Source organism: Bos mutus, chromosome 14, assembly GCF_027580195.1.
Source record: "Bos mutus isolate GX-2022 chromosome 14, NWIPB_WYAK_1.1, whole genome shotgun sequence".
Classification (NCBI taxonomy): Eukaryota; Metazoa; Chordata; class Mammalia; order Artiodactyla; family Bovidae; genus Bos; species Bos mutus.
The window spans coordinates 77,971,941-77,994,771 of NC_091630.1; the positions used below are offsets into that span (position 1 = coordinate 77,971,941).

At 42.9% G+C, this 22,831-nt stretch overlaps 1 protein-coding gene across 2 annotated transcripts in view; it reads left to right on the forward strand.

Annotated features, from left to right (window-relative positions):
* Positions 1-22,831, forward strand: part of ADCY8 (adenylate cyclase 8) — a 226,473-nt gene that overhangs the window by 183,205 nt on the left and 20,437 nt on the right. For both annotated transcript variants that reach the window (XM_005899997.2, XM_070382775.1), the window contains 2 exons: positions 5,161-5,333; positions 15,574-15,652. In XM_005899997.2, coding sequence (XP_005900059.2) covers positions 5,161-5,333; positions 15,574-15,652 — 252 coding nt within the window. The remainder of the gene's footprint in view (positions 1-5,160; positions 5,334-15,573; positions 15,653-22,831) is intronic.

The following is a 22,831-nucleotide window of genomic DNA, read 5'->3' on the forward strand; positions in this document are numbered from 1 at the left end:
GCCATTTAGCCTTGGGGAAATCACTTAGCCTCTCTGAGCCTCAGTTTCCTTATCTGTTTAATGGACTTATTAACAACACCTATCTTATAAGATTGTTTGGGTGACAAATAGAGATAATATACATAAACACTCATTAAATATTAGTTTCTTTTCTCCTTCTCTTTCCCTAAAGCTTTGATAATTGAGTAAATAGTATCTGCCAAAGTAGAGATTTGTATTTAAGGAAGGAAATAGGAATATAACAATTTTTTTTGTTTTAAAGCCAGGGCTTCCCTGGTGGCTCATTGGTAAACAGTCTGTCTGCAAATGCAGGAGACGTGGGTTCGATCCCTGGTCTGGGAAGACCCCACATACTGCAGAACAGCTAAGCCTGTGTGCCATAACTAAGGAGCTGTGCTCTAGAGCTCCAGAGTCACAACTGCTGAAGCCCACACGCCCTAAAGCCCATGCTCCCCAACAAGGGAAGCCACCACAATGAGAAGCCCATGCTCCGCAAATAGAGAGTAGCCGCCATTCACCTCAACTAGAAAAAAAAAAGCCTGCACAGCTGTGAAGAACCAGCAGTCATAAATAAATAAAATTACTAAAAAAAAAAAAAAAAAAAGGTACAAGGCTTCATTCTCTAAACATGAGATTATCTACATAATCATGTGTATGCTGCTGCAACATGTGACTATAACTTTGAGCAGGCCATACGTTCATAGCAATATCAGTCTCCTATCAATTATTTGTAAAACGGCGGCCACCTTGACTCGGATCGTTTTCAGGAAGCCAGATCCTCCTAGACCTTCACTTGTTGCCCAAGCCAAGAGAGTGAGCCTGGAGAGCATACACTTACTCCACCAGCACCCCCACCTTCGTCTTTGCTAACTGCTGACAGCATATACTTCCTAGGTATGTCCAGCAATGTCAAATCGTTATCCTCTGGGAACAAATTTAACTTTTGAAAGTCACCAAGATGCGTAATCTGGCTGGACATCATTGTTTGAAAAGTGAAAGTGAAAGGGCTTCCCTGGTAGCTCAGCTAGTAAAGAATCCCCTTGCAATGCGGGTGAACCCGGTTGATTCCTGGGTTGGAAAAATCCCCTGGAGAAGGGATAGGCTACCCACTCCAGTATTCTTGGGCTTCCCTGGTGCCTGAGAAGGTAAAGAATCCACCTGCAATGTGGGAGACATAATCTGGCTAGATATCATTGTTTAGGAATCAAATATAGAAAAACTGCATTTGCGGGCGAGGGGCGGGGGTTGGGGGGCATTTTTCAAAACCAGACTCTGAAGATTATTTACAGGGATCTGAGCTCAGTCATCAAAGAAGCAGGATCAAGATAAACACATAGTCCCTCAAGGTGACTACATTGAATTGACCAATAAGCATCATCAAGAGAAACATCATTCTTATATTTAAAAAAATGTAGAAAAAATCAAATTCTTTCCCTAAGAACTAGCTATTTGCCTGCTCATTGGTTAGGTTTTACTTCATACTTATACCGTGAGTCATCATTTGTGAACATCATTAACACAGATATGTCTTCCTGTGAATTATTATGAGATTAAAATATTGACTGGGGCTGCAGTCCCTTCTAGGAAATAACCAGAAAAGTCCATCTTCAACCCCAGTCAGACACAAACAGCACATCTGCATGTGGAATTTAAATGCAGTTTCGACAGATCTAAGTTAACAACTTATGATGAACTAAAAAACACTCATCATTCTTCCTCTAGTGTTGGGAGGAAGGGGGACATCAAATGGAAACCACGGAGCTCAAACAAGCCAAACACAGTCGGGCTGTCCCAGAGCATCATACATGTACGAAATGTCCCTTTCCCCTACCAGGAAACAGCTGGGAAAGTCAGATCAGTTATCCCCACTCAGCACCCGCGCTGACCCTGTGTTCATGACAGCCTCATTCCTGGACCATGAGAAGAGTCAGAGTTCAGGAAGAGACAGGGAAGCCACTGTCGTTGGCCTGTGTACCCTTCACTGCGCTGCTTATACCAAGACTTGTAATTGCTAAATGTTCGATTTTGTGTGATTCGGGAAGTTTGGATCTTTTCTCTGAAAACTCTCTGCTCTCTTTCCTTCTTGTTCTGTGACTTTATAATGCCATGGGATTTTGAGAGCAATCAAATGGGTACAGACACTCCAGTATATACTACCCCTGTCAGCAGATGCAAGTCCCTGTAAGTTATCATTGTGTAAAATTCTTCTTCCTCCCTCTTCTCTAAGAGGAAAATGATGCATTGTGACAATGTCCTAACATTAGGATGGCGCCTTCCAGCCTGGCACAATTCTTGGTGTCCAGCAGGTCCCCAGACAACAATTGTAGGGAAAAAATTCATTGTTTAATTTATCAAATGCTTGTTCCAAGCAAGCAGAATATTGCTCCCCCTTAACACTTTGTCAAGACATGGGAATCTTTCAGTCGTCACTCAGAGATTTCCAGAATTTCTTACCTGTCTGCTCTGCCCATACAGAAATTGTCTCTTCCTGTCATAGGAGAGAGAAGACAACCAGTTGTTGGAAAGAGCCATGCATAACAAGGCTGGAATGGCTTTTAGAAATTAAGCCCGATATGCCCACTAGAGTTAATATTTACATGCACAGGTTGTATCCAGGTGTCCTCGGTATCATTTTCTAATCATGAGAACTTGAAAATTTTACTTAAGCTTTATGAGCCTCAGTTTCTTCACCTGTAAAATGGAAATTAGGAGTCCAATCTGGACCAGCTGCTTTGAAAAATCACAAGGGAAGACCATGTGTATAAAAATTAAAGTACCACCACCAAGTGGGTCTTTGATAATGCAATTTTTATTCTTTTTTCCTACTGGATACTCAGAATCCTAACCTTTCGACCAGAATGATATAGTGGATCCTTCTGTAAGGGAAATGGGCTGAGGATCTTCCTATAGAAGGCTGAAATCTACCTGGGCAGACTGACACCTGGGGGTCACTCTAATATTGCAGCCCTTGAGTGATTCCCAACTGGCCTATTGCACAGCTACTTCTAATACAAGATGGCAAGTATCAGGCTGGGCTGTGAAGGTTGCCGTGGAGGAATGAGGCCGTATTCAGAAGCACCTGGAGGATTTGCATGAAAGTTTCTCAGAGGAGAGGACACCTGTGAGAAGAGCAAGGCTTGGTCGCATGCATGAGAGTTGAGAGAAACAGGACACTGGAAAAGCAAAGTACTAGAGGAACAAGAGAGCAGGGAAACAGCTGTGGGAGATAGCCAGTTTATAGTGCTGCTGCTGCTGCTAAGTCGCTTCAGTCATGTCCGACTCTGTGCGACCCCAGGAACTGCAGCCTACCAGGCTCCTCCGTCCATGGGATTCTCCAGGCAAGAACACTGCAGTGGGTTGCCATTGCCTTCTCCACAGTTTATAGTGAGGCTGGAACATATGTCGGGATTTGGAAAGTGAAAAGGAATCTGATATATGACAGTCTTGAGAATTTTGCCATGCAGGAAGGAGAATATAATTTGAGAGACTACAGAGCCATGGAAAGACTTCAAGTTAAGGAGTGACATAGTCAGATCTGAGTTTCAGAAATACTGGCTGGAAAATAACAGTATGTATTCAGAGACTTCCCTTGTGGTCTAGGGATTAAGACTCCGAGATTCCACTGTGGGGGCCACAGGTTCAATCCCTGTTGGTGAACTAAGATCCCATGTGCCATGTGGTGTGGCCAAAAAAAAACAGTAGTGTATATTCAGTAGGGATTGGGAACTAGAAGCAAACAGCTGCTAGAAAACTGTTCCAAAACTGTAAGTGAGAACTAAAACAGAAATAGGATAGAAGGAGAAAGGTGGATAGATATGAGATTTATTGAGGAAATAGAATCTACAAGCTTAGGATGAGCAGACTGTGGAATATGGGGAAAGAAAAGCAGTAAAGATGAGACCAAGATTTTTGGCTTGAGAAATGGTGCCAATGGTTCCCCCAAGAATTGGAAAGAGAGTTTTGGGGAGGTGGTAATAGCTTATGGTGAATGATGTTGGATTCGTGATCTCCAAAGAAGATTTAGCTTCAGGACCAGGGACCAGGCTTGATCACTCAAGAGCTTTTGTGTAGCAGAGTTTTATTGAAGTGAAAAGGGAACAGAGAAAGCTTCTGACATAGACATCAGAAGGGGCACGGAGAGTGCCCACTCACTAGTCTTAGCAAGGCCTTATATACTTTCACCAGACACACTCCCACAACATACATCTTAAATTAACAAGATTACAACTAACAATAGAAAGGTCTTACCAGACCCACGGGGGCTGCCCATGTGGCCCAGCTGGTAAAGAATCCGCCTGCAATGCAGGAGACCTGGGTTCAACCCCTGGGTTGGGAAGATCCCCTGGAGAAGGGAAAGGCTACCCTTTCCAGTGTTCTGGCCTGGAGAATTCCATGGACTGTATAGTCCATGGGGTTGAAAAGAGTCGGACACAGCTGAGTGAATTTCACTTTAGAGCTTCCCTTGTAGCTCAGTTGGTAAAGAATCTGCCTGCAATTCGGGAGACCTGGGTTTGATGCCTGGGTCAGGAAGATCCCCTGGAGAAGGAAATGGCAACCCATTCCAGTATTCTTGCCTAGAGAATCCCATGGACAGAGGAGCCTGGCAGGCTACAGTCCATGGGGTCACAAGAGTTGGACACAACTTAGTGGCTAAACCACCACTACCAGACCCACTCCCACAATATACATCTTAAAATAACAAGATTAGTCAGAAGGTTCTTGTTAAGGAGAAACATGTCCTCAAGCAGGATACATTGTTGTCATACATCATTGGTACAGAGTGTAAGGGAAAACATATCCTTGAACAAGATGAGCTGTTTTGTTGTGCAATCATCAGCTCTGGGTTTAAAGAAAAAAAAATTTGTCCTTTTCTCCTCCTTGAGAACCCCAGACCCCTATCTCCTCCTTGAGAGCTTCAGACCCCTCTCTCCTCCTCGGGAACCCTGGACTTCTTATCAACCTACCTAGAAATTGACTTTCTCAGTGGTAAGGAAATGATGAGTTCAACTTGGGACCTGTTGAACTTGAGGATGGCCTGAGACCTCCAAATGGAGATGCTCAGCAAACATTCGTATAAAGAGACCTACTGGAATCCATGACTAGGAGAATGACCGGGCCACATTCCTGTTGAATCTGACCAGCTACCTTCTCTCTTTCCAGTACTTTGTCTTCACGGGGGTGCTGGCCATGGTGACCTGTGCGGTTTTCCTCCGACTCAACTCTGTCCTTAAGCTGGCTGTGCTCCTGATCATGATTGCCATCTACGCCCTGCTGACCGAGACCATCTATGCAGGCCTCTTCCTGCGCTACGACAACCTGAACCACAGCGGAGAGTAAGTGCCCACCACTGTGCTCAAAAAGAGCTCCACTTCTGGTGGGAAATGAAACCATTGGGAAAACGATTAAGGTAGAGTTATTGAAACTTAGAGACTGATTGAAAATTGACATATTTCTCATGCACTTTCTGGATGACAAGTTTAGGCAAAGTTCCTAGTTATCCATTTTATCATGTGTATTCACTACAGATTAATTCATGGATTAAAGTTTGGACTAGACCATAGCTCAGGTCTCCCCACATGTAATAATTTACAATTCCTTCAACTATAATAGCTCCGAGATTTGTAAGGTCTGGTTGTCATTTCGCTGTAGCACTATCAGTAATAGCAGACCCTGTGCATTGAGAAGTTGCTAAACTCCTTACATTGTGTAATTTTGAAATATGGAAAAATACAACAACAACAAAAATCTTAGCCTAGATTTCTTAGAGAACAGAGCCTGAGGCAAGCATGAAGTGCTAATCCAAACCCAGGACGGCAAAAGTGAGGGGAAAGGAAGTGAAAAAGGAAAGGATGGAAGGCAAATACAAGCCATATTATGCTGCTCAGATGAATCGTGAAGCTGGGGCTTTGGAGGATGTCTCGAAGTATCTCTGGGTAGGCGACAAGGTAGGGAAAGTCTCTCAGGAGGGATGGAATCTGTTGGTTCCTTCCCTCTCATTTCTCCCATTAGTCTCAGTCTATACTCTGGATGTACTGCCTGGTGATGTACCTCAGCCATTTCTACAGCCTTTGGGGAAACCAGACCCCACACCTGCCTTAGGGAGCTCCACGGGAGCTGGAAGTGATGGAAGGAGCCAGACACCGAGCAGAAGGCTGATTGGCCTCGAGAGGTGGGAAGAACAGAGGTCTCTCTGAGACCAGAACACGTGGCCAACAGTCTGAGAAATAGAGGAGGAAAAGACAGTCCAAGAAGTCTCAGAAAATGTGCCTGAGACTAATAATGGGAACATTTATGATTCAACAGCTGGAAATAAACAATGTACACAATTAGTCATGTTTCCTTCTGCATTTTTAAAAGGATAAAGTATTTCAGATATTGTTGAAGTTCCCTTCCCCAGCATTGTTCTTTTATCCTCCTCCCAAGAGTCAACTTCTAATGCATTTAATGTATATCCTTCCCATCCATGTGTTTTATATTGGGTAGGCCAAAAAGTTAGTTCTGATTTTTCCATGAACTGAAAATATCAGAACGAACTTTTTGGCTAACCCAGTGTGTGTGTGTGTGTATACATATATATATTTTTTTTTTTTAACCCAGTATATATTTAGTTGTGTCTGTATTTTAAATTGTTTATAAAATTCTTATGCTATCATGTAATATTGTGGTTTTTAGACACATCTAGGTTCATATCTACAGATTCAACTCATTTTAGATAGAACATACCAAGATATATTTATCCTTTAACCTATAAAAACATTATTGATACTTCAGTGATCACCATTGAAAATATCTCTTTGGGTTCATATCTCAAAGCACACTTACTGGAATAGATGGTATCTGCATTTTCAACTTTTTAAGATCTTGCCAAATGGCTCTCCAACAAGTTTGGAACAGTTTCTCTCTTACAAGCAGTGGTCTCTGTAATTCTTATTCAGTTCCTTAGTGAGAATTTTATCTCATTGTTTTCATTAGTAGTTCCTTCATCATGAATAAGTTTGTGCAGTTTGTTGTTGTTTATTGGCCATTTTCGGTAAACTTCCAGGTCATGTCTTTTGCCTGGTTTTCTATTAGGTGTTTTTGCCTTTTTCTCACTAGATTTGTAAAGGTTCTTTATAAATTCTAGGTACTAATTTGTGCCTGTTATGCGAATGCAACATCCGCTTTATATCCATTACCTTATTTAACCCTCATGGCAACAGTCTGAGGAACACAGGCTTCAGATCAGATTAGATCAGTCGCTCAGTCGTGTCCGACTCTTTGCGACCCCATGAATCGCAGGACGCCAGGCCTCCCTGTCCATCACCAACTCCCAGACTTCACCCAGACTCATGTCCATCGAGTCAGTGATGCCATCCAGCCATCTCATCCTCTGTCGTCCCCTTCTCCTCCTGCCCCCAATCCCTCCCAGCATCAGAGTCTTTTCCAATGAGTCAACTCTTCACATGAGGTGGCCAAAGTACTGGGGTTTCAGCTTTAGCATCATTCCTTCCAAAGAAATCCCAGGGCTGATCTCCTTCAGAATGGACTGGTTGGATCTCCTTGCAGTCCAAGGGACTCTCAAGAGTCTTCTCCAACACCACAGTTCAAAAGCATCAATTCTTCAGCGCTCAGCCTTCTTCATAGTCCAACTCTCACATCCATACATGACCACAGGAAAAACCATAGCCTTGACTAGACGGACCTTTGTTGGCAAAGTAATGTCTCTGCTTTTGAATATGCTATCTAGGTTGGTCATAACTTTCCTTCCAAGGAGTAAGTGTCTTTTAACACAGGCTTAGAGAGGTTCAATAATTACCTGGATGCACACAGTCAGTAGGTGGTAGATCCAGATTCAAACTCAGGTCTTTCTGGCTCAAAAGCCCATCTTTGTAAATATTGCAAACATGTCTTTCACATCAAGATGAAGAATCTCTCACCAAATGCCCAGGGTTCAAAGAAAGTCAAAATAGTTTCCAATTAGATTAAATGGTTAGTGGCAACAGATGTCCCATCAGTTCAGTTGCTCAGTTGTGTCCCCCTCTTTGTGGCCCCATGGACTGCAGCATGCCAGGCCTCCCTGTCCATCACCAACTCCCAGAGTTTACCCAAACTCATGTCCATTGAGTCAGTGATGCCATCCAACCATCTCATCCTCTGTTGTCCCTTTCTCCTCCTGCCTTCAATCTTTCCCAGCATCAGGGTCTTTTCAAATGAGTCAGTTCTTTGCATCAGGTGCCCAAAGTATTGGAGTTTCAGCTTCAACATCAGTCCTTCCAATGAACACCCAGAACTGATGTCCCATGACCAAGTAGAAACCAGCACAAAAGAGGGCAAAAATATACATGAACAGATAGGCCATTTTTGTAGTAAAAATAAAAATTAAATCATCTAAAATTATTCATTCAAAGGAAATTTTAAAAGTATTAATGGAGCAAACCAGGGCTCTGGCGTCAGATCCAGACTCTGCTGCATTAGAAGGTCCCTTCCCACCTCTGAACCTCAGTTCACTCATCAGCAAAGTAAAGTAACTGTACTCTAGTGTAGGGCTGCATGAGACTCTGACATGCCTGGCACATTGTAGGTGTTCAGGATCTGTTCACTCCTATCCCGTCGTTCCTTATTAGGAGAAAGGTTTAGTTCTGAATTCTGTTTTGAGGTCTTAAGGAAAAACTTTTTGTTAAATTGTTAAGTAGGATTCTAAGAGTGCGCATAATCCCAAGTTCGTTGCTGCTTTTCTCAGCTTCCTGACTCAAGGTTGATTGTCAGTTAGTCTTGTATTGATTCACACTCTGCTATCAACAGAATTAAATTGATAAGAAATGGAAGAGTCCATTCAGCCTTCCCTCTCGGCCATGTTTATAAATCAACGGGTCAGTAGTCACTGTGGATCCATTTGGCAGTCACTGTCTGCTCCTGCTGTTGGAATTTAACCAATCCTGTAGGAGCTCGCATTGGTTCAGGGCATTTCTGCTGATTGTTCCTGGGGAGTGGGTCCTGGGGAAAGTACAGAGAACCTAGCACAGGGCATCCTGGCTACATCCACACTGAGATGACCCCAATACTCAGACTCTCTATCTGCTCATGAGGCCGCCTCCATGACGACCCCCGTCTCCATGGGTGACACTGAGCCCAAAACAGGGGAGGCACCCTCACTGCCAGTATCTCATCAGTCCCTAGAAACGCATCCGCCTCAGCACCCTAGTAAGGACGACTACATCGTGACACCTGTGAGCACAAGTTTAGGAGTCCAACCACCTGTCTTCAAATCCCAGCACCTTCATCAACCAGCTGTGTGATCTTGAGAAAATGAATTAAAAGCAACTTAACCTCTGTAAGCCTTGATCTTCTCATCCATGAAGTGGGGGTGATAATAGTTCCTATGTTGTAGGAATATACAAGAGATAAATTGTGATATTGGAAACTTAGCTCAAGGTCTGGCATAGAATAAGCACTTGATGAATACAAATGATTATTACAGTAAGTCCCCTACATATGAACAAGTTCCCTTCTGAGAACATTCATAAGTCCAATTTGTTGATAGGTCCAACAAATAGATACCCAGCTAACACAATAGGCTAAATAATCAGTTCAGTTCAGTTGCTCAGTCGTATCTGACTCTTTGTGACCCATGGACTGCAGCACACCAGGCCTCCCTGTCCATCACCAACTCCCAGAGTTTACCCAAACTCATGTCCATTGAGTTGGTGTTGCCATCCAACCATCTCATCCTCTGTTGTCCCTTTCTCCTCCTGCCTTCAATCTTTCCCAGAATCATGGTCTTTTCAAATGAGTCAGCTCTTCACACCAGGTAGCCAAAGTATTGGAGTTTCAGCTTCAACATCAGTCCTTCCAATGAACACTCAGGACTTATCTCCTTTAGGGTGGACTGGTTGGATCTCCTTGCAGTCCAAGGGACTCTCAAGAGTCTTCTCCAACACCACAGTTCAAAAGCATCAATTCTTTGGTGCTCAGATTTCTTTATAGTCCAACTCTCACATCCATACATGACTACTGGAAAAACTGTAGCCTTGACTAGACGGGCCTTTGTTGGCAAATAATTCTATACTGTAATAGGTTTGTAATGTTTTTCAAGCAAATAATACATAGAAAACAAACACAAAAAATAAAGAAAACATGTTTAATCTTACAGTACAGTACCAGGTACATCACCACTGCTTTTACTCTTGCTTCCAGACATCCTGGTCTTCAAATAAAGACGCTGTACTTCTGTATGCTGTATGTCACTAGACAATAGAGGACGCATGCATGTACAATGTAGCCAGACTTGTGAACTAACTTGCGTGATTGGACATGTGAATGCATCTTTGCATCCTTGAAAGTTCACAGCTTGAAGGTTCATGGGTAGGGGACTTACTGTGTTAGACATGACCCTTTCTATAGCACAAATACTACTATTCTTAGAAATATCCCTACTTTCATCTCTGGACTGCTGTATCATACCTGATCTCCTAACCCACCCTTTCAAGCCATCCTCCTCAAAGCCATCTGGTCAACTCATTATCCTTCTTAAAATCCTTAGGGGTTCCTGGTTACCTCTCAAGAGAGAAAAGTTCAACTTGTTTGTCAAGAATTTCAAAACCCTCCCTGGAGTCCCACTGACTCCTCCAACCTTATCTCCTACAACGCCACAGGTCACTGTTTAGATCTTGCTTTGCAGCCATGGGAAACCATATGCTATTTCCCACATGAGCCTCTGCACTTTCTTCCCCTTGCCAACCATGCTCAAGACTGCCTCCTCCATGAAGCCGTCTCTGATCATTCCTCATTTTCTAATCTGTGCATATAATTTTTTATCATTGCACTTATCTCTGTCTGTTTCAATCATTGATTTCCATGTCCTCCTCCTCTGTTAGAATAGGAGCTTTTAAGGGCAAGGGCCATTACCCATGTTCATAATTTTGGCACTTAGTGGAGTATCTGGCAGCAGGTGCCCAACTAAATGTTTGTTGAATGAAATGAATGAGTGACTGATGGAAATAGTAGTTCATTTGGAATCCTATTACACCACTAGTTCACAGTAAGCTGTTTCATCTACCTACAGCCTATGATCTCCTGGGTGTCTCAGTAGTAAAGAATCCATCTGCCAATGCAGGAGACAGAAGAGATGTGGGTTTGATCCTGTTAGTGGGAAGATCCCTGGAGAGGGCATGGCAACCCACTCCAATATTCTTGCCTGGGAAATTTCATGAACAGAGGAGCCTGGCAGGTTACAGTGCACAGGGCTGCAAAGAGTCTCACACAGCTGAGCAACTGAGCACACATTCATTCACCCACAAACCATGTGATCCCCATGCTGTCGGTAGAATTTGCTTCTGAACCAAAGTGTCATAACCTTTGCCATGGGCTTTGGTAGCTTCTGCAGATGCACAGATGAATAAGATACTGTAAGGAGCTTGCCTACTAAATCACTTCAGTCGTGTCTGGCTCTTTGCGACCCTATGGATTATAGCCCTCCAGGGTCCTCTCTCCATGGGATTCTCTAGGCAAGAATACTGGAGTGGGTTACCATGCCCTCCTCCAGGGGATCTTCCTGACCCAGGAATTGAACCCACTGCCTCTTCTCCTACATTGGCAGGGAGGTTCTATACCACTGAGCCATCTGGGACAAGGAGCTTAGAGGCAAGTAATTATAAGTAAGTGCATGTTAGAAAGCCGTGGTAGCTTACTGAAAAAGCATCATTAAGATGTGGATTGATAGTCAGCTTTCACCATTCACTAGATTTGTGTCTCATTTAACATCTGAGTCTCAGTTTCTGCTTTACTAGAACAGGGAGAATAATATTTTAAGTGCTGCTGTGACAATTAAAGTAGGCAATGTACACAAAGTGTTATTAGAGGTATGACATAAAATCAGTGCTAAGCAAATGCAGTCATTAGTATGGCAACAGAATAAGAGATAAATTCGGACTGGCTGGTTTATTTTGGGTTTCACAAGGGGAAATGGGAACTAATTGCAGCATTAAAATTTGGCATCAGATGCGCAATGGCTAACGCTCTGACTTGGTGCCTGAGATGTGAATTCTCATCCTGGGACACAAATCAGCTATGTGACCTTGAGCAAGCATCTTATTCTTTCTGGGCCTTAGTCTTCAACCAGTAAATTGAAAGGCTTGCAAGGACCATTATATGATGTATGGCACACATAATATGGAATTCGATGGGTCCATTAAATTCATATCGTGCAGTATTTAATTACACAGAAGTATTTTCATATACATACTCAGTGCAAAAATATGTTACCAAGCAGTCTGAACCCTCTGATTCTAAATTTGGAAGCATAAATATATTTTTGCATGAAGGAAAAGGAAATGATATTGAGCCGATTCCAAAATACTAATCATTGTTTTCTCTGGGTGATCCGCTGAAGAACAATTTTTATTTTTTTTATTTGTGAATTTGTATTAGCTTCCAAATTCACTACAGCTAGTATGAGTACTCTGCAATGATCAATGCTCAAATTAAATATTAAGTTAATGAGGTATCAGATAAGATGGTCTCTGAAGATTGTGGTAGCCCTGAGGATCACATTTTTCTACATGTGCCTTCACTTAATTATGTCCTTTTCTATGAGCATAGGGTGAGGATACTATCAATTCAGTAATTTTGTTAACACAAATAAATTAGTTCCAAATGTCCTTGGTTTCGTGTCTCTGCCACTTGATATCTGACAAAGTATTATAGTTTTGTACAAATTTCAGCCATTTGGCTCTCTTTGGAAGTTCTTCAAATAGTCATAGAAATTACAAAGAAAAAAAAATCCTTTCAACTCACAATTCTTTCTGGATGTTCTTTGGCCTGGCTAACTTACTGTGCATTTTCTGTAGTCTCTACTCAGGCCATATTTTTTCCATCTGAAATACATCCTGAAGACTCAACAACCATTCATAATTTTCCTTTACTTTTCTTCCGAATGTGATCTCTCTATTTTTAGTCAACCATTACTTTCATAATGATTTAAGATGTATTTACGTTTTCTCTTGAAGGTATGTTTTATGTGATACGTTGCTGAGCTTTAAAAATTCTTCTGCATCGCAAAGGAAAGCATATCAGAAGTGTCAGTCAGAGCAGGCGTTCAGGCTGTATTCATGAGGAGCTGAACACAGGACATGTCCCATTCAATCTAAGCCGTGTGAATGATGATGTTGTAAAATGCCGCCACTAGGAGCAAGTTGATGTACTGGGAGCTTTAAGGGGTAAAGAGAGGGAGACATGGGCCACACACCATGCCAAGCATGTGTGTTGCCAAAATTTGGTCAATTATTTCTCACAATTAAGGGGGTAAATGCAACTAGAGTCCTTCCCAAGGCAACAAACTGAGGTTCAGAGGTATTGAGTAGCTTGTCCAAGGTCAAACCATTGGTCAGCAGCAGAGCTGAGACTGAAAGCTGGGTCTGCATGAGTACAGCATTTTATTTTGTCAGGTGTCCACAAGCTTGAAGGGCCAGAGAATTGTGACATGAAAAAAGGGTTCTGTTAGTATGTCCCTGTGCACAGCACTGTGGTGACTATGACTGAGTGAATGAATGAATTCTAGCCGCTAAAATTCTGGATGGCAATATATGACTCACAGTCCAGCTGTAACTGTACAGCTCAACCAGATCTGAGCACTCTCTCCTGCTGAGTCTGCGTGTGGCCTAAGACTGGATGTATGGTATTTATTTATCCTCCCTGCACTAGAGGCTTGTAAACCAGCTGTTAGCTAAGCAAGATCTGTGTCTCATACCTATAGACTCCCCTCCCCCCTTTTCCTCCCAAACTCTTCAGTTCAGTTTGGTTCAGTCGCTCAGTTGTGTCCAACTCTTTGCAACCCCATGGACTGCAGCACACCAGGCTTCCTTGTCCATCACCAACTCCCAGAGCTTACTCAAACTCATGTTCATCGAGTTGGTGATACCATTCAGCCATCCCATCCTCTGTCATCCCCTTCTCCCACCTTCAATCTTTCCTAGCATCAGGATCTTTTCAAATGAGTCAGCTCTTTGCATCAGGTGACCAAGGTATTGGAGTTTCAGCTTCAACATCAGTCCTTCCAATGAATATTCAGGACTGATTTCCTTTAGGATTGACTCTTATCAACCTTTGATATTCAGCTCTTGAGTCTTGCCTGAATATCCAGCCTAGTTTACTTTCTCTTCCCTTATATGCCCATGGCAGCCAGAGTGTATCCTTACTATGGGTTATACCATGTTATGAAACCATCTGTCTAGTTCTTTCCTTTACTGAACTGTACTGAGGGCAAAGGCAAGGTATCTTCTTCAGTTCTGTACCCTATCATGTGCCTGGTGCACAGTAGATGGTCAATAATTATGTGTTTCACTGGGGCTACAGAAAAGAGATGTAATAATGAGTTTCATCTATTATTAGCATCTTATCTCCAAGGAAAAGCAGATGGAACTGGGAATTCATGAATCTGCATCTTGTTGCAGCCTACAGAGTTCCTCGGAGCCCTGGGTCCCCATGTGCACAGTATCTCCCCAAGAGAAAGCACATTTCCATTCCTGAATCTCTGTTCTGCCTGGAGAGCTGGACTGGGTCTGGCCCTGTGTAAGCTGGGAGGGTCTTTTAGTGTAAGGCGAGGTGAAAAGCCAGCCTTGGCAGCTGAGTTCATGCTGTATTGCCCTGAGCCCCATGCTCCTCCTGCTAGTCTCCAGGGAGAATAGAAAAGGGAAGGCTGGAGATGGCCTGGGTGCCACCATATTTATGCCCATTCTACTCTCTGAGCACTGAATCTCATCTCTGATGGCCCTGTTGTGTCCCTTAACACATCAGAGTCAAGTTACCTTTGAATGAGTTCTGAGTATGTGTATGCTTTTGGTTGGGAAGCTATAAAGCAAACGAGTAATGTGATCTGGTTTTGTTGTTGTTCAGTCACTAAGTCATGTCTGAGTCTGCGACCCCAAGGACTGCAGCATGCCAGGTTCCTCTGTCCTTCACCATCTCCTGGAGTCTGCTCAAACTCATGTTCACTGAGTCAGTGATGCCATCAAACCACCTTGTCCTCTGTTGCCCTCTTTTCTTCTTGGTATTAAAAAAACAAAACTCTAGCAGCCATGCAGAAAAGAGATTGTAAAGGAGAACAACAGTGCCCAAAATTGCAATAAGACTTTGTAATAAAAACCTAAGTGTGATTCTTAGAGTACTGAGAACAGGCACTGCTGCATAGCAAGTACCATGTGCCTGTCTCTTAAGTGGGATGACACTGAAGAAAGAGTGTCTGTCTTCACATGGACCTTTGTGACAAGAAAGTGTAAGACCTCCTTGAAATTTAGAAAAAATCTTTTTGCAATAGAAGACATCATTATTAATGTGAATGCATTGTCTAGATGCTAGACTCTGGAGTCTTCCACCAGGTATGACCTACGTGACCTTGTGACCTTGGGGGTCAACTGGTTTCCAATTAGCCTACGTGGAGGCCTTCAGAGAGCCCCTATCATACAGTGGGAGCTCAGAAAACAGCTGCTCCTTTCTTTTTATCCCACTCCAGTCTGAATCTCAGTTTCATAATGGGTCTCCTTGAAGTCCCTTCATAGTTGTCAATAACCACGCCACTATTTGCATTTCTCCTCCTGACAGAGATTTCCTGGGGACCAAGGAAGCGTCACTGCTGCTAATGGCCATGTTTCTTCTTGCCGTTTTCTACCATGGACAGCAGGTAATCTGACGTCTTCCTCTGACTGCCTGTGGTTACCTGGCATTTCCTGCTGCCATAAAACTGGCCTGGGGGGCCACCACTCACCTCTGCATAAATGACTTTTAGTAGCTTGCAGCAAGTGGCAATTCTTCTTTTTCTTCTTCTTTTATTTTCTTTTGTTTCTCCCCCTCCCTTTTTTTTTTTTTTTTTTTTTTTTTTTTTTGCCCCTTGGCTGAGCCATGCATGGCTTGTGGGATCTTAGTTTCCTGACCAGGGTTTGAACCTAGGCCCCAGTAGTTAAAAGCACTGAGTCCTAATGATTGGACTGCCAGGGAATTCCCAGCAAGTTGTGATTCTTAACAAAACAATTCCTAGTATGGAACACTTAATAAAAAACTAAGTTGGAGATGATTTGGAGAGCAATATGGTTTTCATTCCCTTTTGGTGTATCTCCTTCAATGAAATGATTATAAGGGGAAAAAAAACAGAGCTTTCAATTTCTGGCTGAGGCCAGCTGGGATCTCTCCCAGTTCTGTTGCCTGGATAAAACTATTACTATGGAAGTTGACCTGATGGGACAGTGGTAAAGAATCTTCCTGTCAATGTAGAAGACCCAGGTTTGATCCCTGGGTCGGGAAGATTCCCCTGGAGAAGGAAATGGCAACCCACTCAAATATTCTTGCCTGGGAGATCCCATGGACAGAGGAGCCTGGCAGGCTATAGTCCATGGGGTCACAAGGGGTCTGACACAACCTAGCAACTAAACAATAACAATGGAAGTTGTGTAAATCAGATTTGGGGATTTTTGTGTTTGGGCTTTTTTTTAATTTTTATTTTCTATTGGAGTATGGTTGAGTTAAAATGTTATATTAGTTTCAAATGTACAGCAAAGTGATTCAGTTATATATGTATCTATTCTTTTTTAAAATCTTTTCCCATTTAGGTTATTACAGAGTATTGAGTTCAGATAGTAAAGAATCTGCCTGCAACTCAGGAGACATAGGTTCAATCCCTGGGTTGGAAAGATCCTCTGGAGAAGGAAATGGCAACCCACTCCAGAGGAGTGGTAGACAGAGGAGCCTGGTAGGCTACAGTCCATAGGATCTCAAAGAGTCAGACATGGCTGAGCAACTCACACACACACACACACACAGAGTATGGAGCAAGGTTCCCTGTGCTATACAATCATTGTTTGTTTGCTAAATCGTGTCTGACCCTTTTGTAGTTCCATGGACTGTACAGCCCGCCAGGCTCCTCTGTCCACGGACTTTTCCACGCAAGGACACTGGAGCGGGCTGCTGTTTCCTTCTTCCTTGTTAGCTATCTGTTTTAAATATAGGTACGTGTACATGCCAACTGGGTGGTGCTAGTGGCAAAGAACCCGCCTGCCAATGCAGGAGACATAAGAGACGTGGGTTCGATTCCTGGGTCGGGAAGATCCTCTGGAGGAAGGCATAGAACGGACTCCAGTATTCTTGCCTGGAGAATCCTATGGACAGAGGAGCCTGGAAAACTACAGTCCACAGGGTCCCACAGAGTAGGATACGGCTGAAACAACGTAGCATGCACACTCACAGGCACATGCCTATTCCAAACTCCCAATCCGGCTTGAGGACCATCCTAACCAAGGTTCCAATCCCACCCTGCCTCCAAGAAGTTTGTGGCCTTCTCCTGACTCTCTGTTTCCTCCTCTTTAAAGTAAGACAGTAATTCCTGACTAGGGCTGTTTTGAAGAATCATTTGAGATGATTGTATGTAGCATTTTGAGCACTGCCTTTCCAGAGATAGAGGAGGCACTTCATCATTGATTTGTCCTGAGTAGATAAAGAGCCTATAGTATTGATGCCACTTCCCTGTCTGCCAGGATCTGGGGCGGGCACCATGGATAGCCTCGTACAAAACCCCACCCCCAGCCCCAAGGCTTCCTGTCTCCTGGAGGAGAGTGAACACTAAATAATGCAATGTGGGATGTGCTATGCGTGGACCAGCCTTGTCCAAGGACCTCAAGAGTCAGAGATGCAGGAAATTATTCTGCATGGAGCATCATACCAGGCCTCACCCAAGAGATGTCACCTGTTCTCCACAACTGGTAGGATTTCTCCATGCAGACTCAGACCATGAATGCAGCAACACTCATCACTTTCTGCTAGAGCCAGGACGTCTGCTTCACTGCCGTGCTCTGGATCCCAGTCCGTCTCTCTGTGCGTGTACTTCAAAAAAATAAAAGTAACCAGGAAAGGAAAAAAACAAGAAGACTATCAGCCAGAGCAGAAATAGAAACATACCACTGAGAAATCACCATGGAGACAGGGAGGTAATGAATCCTGAGAAACCAGCGATGAAACAGCCAAAAGCCCCAGGAAGCTAGAGATACATACATAAAGTTATTTGTAATAAAGCGGGATGGTAACATGTTGTTTAGTCAGTAAGTCGTGTCTGACTCTTTTGTGACCCTGTGGACTATAGCCCACCAGGCTCCTCTGTTCATGGATTTCCCAGGCAAGAAAACTGAAGTAGATTGCCAGGGGATCTCCCCAACCCAGCAATCAAAATGGCGTCCCCTGCTTGGCAGGTGTATTCTTCACCACTGAGCCACCTGGGAAGCTGATGGTAAAATGTGCTCAGGGAACAAAGTCAATAAAACTAAACCTGGCAATCGAAGGAAAGAAGGCAAGAGTTAACATGTATCAGCCGCCTATTATGTGTCTGGCACTTCACCTGAATTATCGAACCATCTCAACAACCTGAATGGTCGTTATGATGGATCTTGTTTTACAGATGAAGGAAGTCAGGCTGCTGAGCTAGAAAGTGAGAGAACTAGAATTCAACCCCAGATCAGTCTCCAGAGCCCACCTTTCCACTTTCTCGATCAGGGGAAAAACAAAAAGCACTGTCTGTGTATCTTCACAGCACCAAGGGCATTCCGTCCCACAATATGACCTCACCTTGCTTTTCAGTTTCAGCTGTAACACTAAGCCAAAGGTCAAAGTCTGGCCAATGGCAGTATCCCCCGACTTAGGTCTTTCTGGTTTTCTGTGAGAGCTGGGATCATGTCCTCCACGTCCTGATGACTTCTAGTTACAGGGGAGAAATTCTTCATCTGACATACAAATGACAATCAGACAAGGCAATCCTATAGAAAAGTGTGCGTATACTCCATCACATGGGTTTTAAACTGACACGTGAGAAATTCTCAGAGATGGCTAAGAGAAAGTTCAGAAGCGGGTCGGGCTCATTCTAGAATAGGAAAGCTGTTTCTATCTTCCCTGTTACCTTAAGGATTACTCTGTGCCTCTTAGTGCCTCCTCAAAGCTCTTCTGAAATTCTGATTCAGTTTATTCTATTCTCCACTTGTCCTGCAAAAGCAGATAACCACATCTCATGAAGAATATGAATAAAGTAAGAGCAAGTAAGTGAATAATGAGGGCCTGAGTACTTAAGTGATATCTGATTATTTTCTTTTTTATTTTTAACCTTCAAAAGGTTTTTTAAGAGATTTTTTTTTGATGTGGACCATTTTTAAAGTCTTTATTGAATTTGCTACAATACTGTTTCTGTTTCATGCTTTGGTTTTTTTGGCTGCAAGTCATGTGGGATCTTAGTTCCCCGAGCATGGATTAAACCCGCACCCCTTGCATTGGAAAGCAGTCTTAACCCATGGACCTCCAAGGAAGTCCCTCAAAAGGTTTTAAAATGACATAGCTCCATCCCATAACTGTAGCAGTTACAGATGTAACCTTTGGAGTGGGTAGATATTATTCAAACTCCAACTCTGCCATTCAATAGATAAGTGACATTCAGTCATTTATCCAACATTCTGTATCTCCATTTTCTCACTTATAAAGTGGGTATGATAGTAACAGTTTCTGTTTTTTTGTAGAGTTAAAAAAAAACTGTAGTATTGTAGTATTTGTAGTATTGGTTTTTTGTAGGTTTTTTTGTAGTATTATATGAGAATATAATTATAATACACCTCTCCCAGTGATTTGCACTTGGAGTAACTGCTCAAACATCGTGAGCTATTAATATTTTACTTTGGAAGCAAGAGTCTAAGACAAACAGAGAAAGTGTTATTATCCATCTGGTCGCAAGGCAGCAGCAGAGACTCAAGTCACTTGAGGTCACAAAGTCACAAAGGAGAACCAGACAGAAACAGGGATGCAAATGCTCCAACTTCTCGGTCCATGCCCTCTCCACCATGTGGTGCTGCCTATCTGTTAGAGGATACCTTTCTGCAGAACTGCATCACCTCAAGCATCATTTCATGACGCCCATCAGAGTCCTGTTCATCCGGATCAAGTCCGTGCACTCCAGGCTCTGCTACCGGCTCCCACTGTGTTCCCTGGTGACTCAGAGGTCCCCTATTTTTATTAAAGCCTGAATAATCCCCACCGATGCCTGGTACACAGCATCATCCCAGTGGGAGCATGTGTAACAGTACATCTCCAGAGTGACGGAGGCAGTTATGTAACCGAATAATTGGGACTCTCATCCTGCACATATGTGAAAGCAATACGCCAAACACTTCCTCTTCCTCCGAGGCAGGTGAACATCCCGAATGTTGGACAGAAGAGAGCAGACAGCCAGGCGCCTCCCACCTCATGCCTGATTCACTGCAGCCCTGAGGTTTGGGCTTGGCCTCAACTCTCCTTTCAGAGCAAAGGACCTCACACCTGAGCACAAAGATAAAGATTAACGAGGTCAAGTCTCTAGTTGCTTACTTCTGGGTCTGATAAAGATAGGCACTGGGATTGTGCAGCTTAGAAAGACTCAAGCCTTGGGACCAAATTATTAAATTTGCATCCCAGCGAGGCTCCTGGAAGAATAGATGACCTTGAGATGTTCAACCTCCCAGACCTGCCATTTCTTTACCTGCAAAAGGAAAAGTCTAATAGTTATCTATCAAGAATTGGGGAACAGCTGAATGAAGTCATGTTCATAGAGTGCAGGGGTTAAGAGCCACAGCTTGGAGTCCAAATGCCCTGAGTTCAAAGCCCAACCTCTATTTGTGAAACCTTGGGCACCTGACTTTACCTTCCTGTGCCTCCGTTTCCTTAGCTATAAAGCGGGCATAAAAAAGTACCTGCTTTGTTGAGCCATGGTGTGATTAAAAGACTTTCAGTATGTTTGAAATGCTAAGTACAGTGCCCAGTTCAAGACAAGGACTCAGCCTGTGTTAATTATCATTCTGTGTTAAGAGCCTGGCACAAAACATATAAACAATGTTTGTTAGTTCCTTTGGTACTCTTTTCTTTTTCCTTTTATAAACTCAGAAATTTATTTCTCCCAGTGGAGGACAGGAAGTCCAAGACCGAGATGCTGGCAGATTCAGTGTCTGTGAGGAGGACCCACGTCCTGGTTCATAGGCTTCTCACTACATCCTCACATGGCAGAAGGCACAGGGACATCTCTGGGATCTCTTTTATAGACCTTAATCTCATTCATGAAGGTTCCAACCTCATGACCTAAACACCTCCCAAAGGCCCCACCTCCGAATACTATCACTTTGAGGGTTAAGATTTCAAAATATGAATTTTGAGGGCACATAAACTCTTGGTACTGTTTTCATGTAGCCAGTTCCTAAATGGTTTGGGAAGGGAAATCAGAATACAAAAAGTTGAAAAGGATTATTCATTTGCTTTATCTTGCAACTCAGATACAATGCAAATGAAAGTATTAGGTGCTCAGTCATGTCCAACTCTTTGTGACCTCATGGACTGTGGCCCACCAGACTCCTCTGTCCATGGAATTCTCCAGGCAAGAATACTGGAGTGGGTAGCCATTCCCTTCTCCAGGGAATCTTCCCAACCCAGAGACTGAACCCAGGTCTCCCACATTGCAGGCAGGTTCCTTACTGTCTGAGCCACCAAGGAAGCCCCTCAGATACAATCAGTTCAGTTCGGTTGCTGTCGTGTCCAACTCTTTGTGACCCCATGGACTGCAGCACACTAGGCTTCCCTGTCCATCACCAACCCCCAGAGCTTGCTCAAACTCATATCCGTCGAGTTGGTGATGCCATCCAGCCATCTTATCCTCTTTTGTTCCCTTCTCCTCCTGCCTTCAATCTTTCCCAGCATCAGGATCTTTTCTGATGAGTCAGTTCTTTGCATCAGGTGGCCAAAGTATTGGAGCTTCAGCTTCAGCATCAGTCTTCTCAATGAATATTCAGGAATTTCCTTTAGTACTTGACTGGTTTGATCTCTTTGCAGTCCAAGGGACTCTCAAGAGTCTTTTCCAAAACCACAATAATACCACAGATACCACCACCTACCAGGTGATTGTTGTAAACACTTTGAAGATTCTTGTTGAGCTCTTTTTAGCCTTAGAATATTTCTCTCTACGAACGTGCCTGCAAATTATTGTGTTAAAAGACATTTGGAATAATTCCTCTCTGTGTGGTTATACCTGTAGGTTTGTTTGTTTGTTTGAGCTTTTTTTTTTTTTGTCATTTTAAAAAATTTTATATAGTTTGAGCTTTTAAAAATTCCATCCAGTTTCATAATTAAGTAAAATATTTCCATGATTCAAAAGTCAGGTTTATAAAACAAGATACAATTTTTAAAGTTTAAATGTATCCCTATTCCTTCACCCCATCTTCCTCATCTCATTGTAATGATTTTTTTTTTGCACTTCAACTTTTAATAAATAAAGAAATATATATATATGTGGAAAGAGAGAGATATATGGATACCCCTTTCCTTAGATCGGTAATGGCAAACTATGCGTGTATTTCTCCTCCTTAGATACCAACCCATCAAAGTACATATAGAGAAATAGTCTTCGTTTCTTTTTATAGCTGTATATAAGTTTATTCAACCAAAATGAGCACTTGGATTGTTTCCAGCTTTTGCTATTAGAAATTCTGCTGAAAGAATAACCTTGCACCTCTGCCTTTTCATATTTTTGACATCCACTGAGACTTGCACATAAGACAAAGAAAAGAACTAGCTGAATTTTTTTAAGCCCTTGAATTCAGGGCATCTAACCATGTGTTTAATGGTGCAACATATTGTTCATTTCAACAGTTAAAGACTTGAAATAATGACATTACCAAAAGCCCTCATAAATATGGTTTGTTAGATTTTTTAGAAAGGACACTGTCCTCTTTCCAATGAAAAGAAATGCTACGATGGGAGAGAAGTTGGGGAAGCGTGGATACATGTAAATGTATGGCAGAGTCCCTTTGCTGTTCACCTGAAA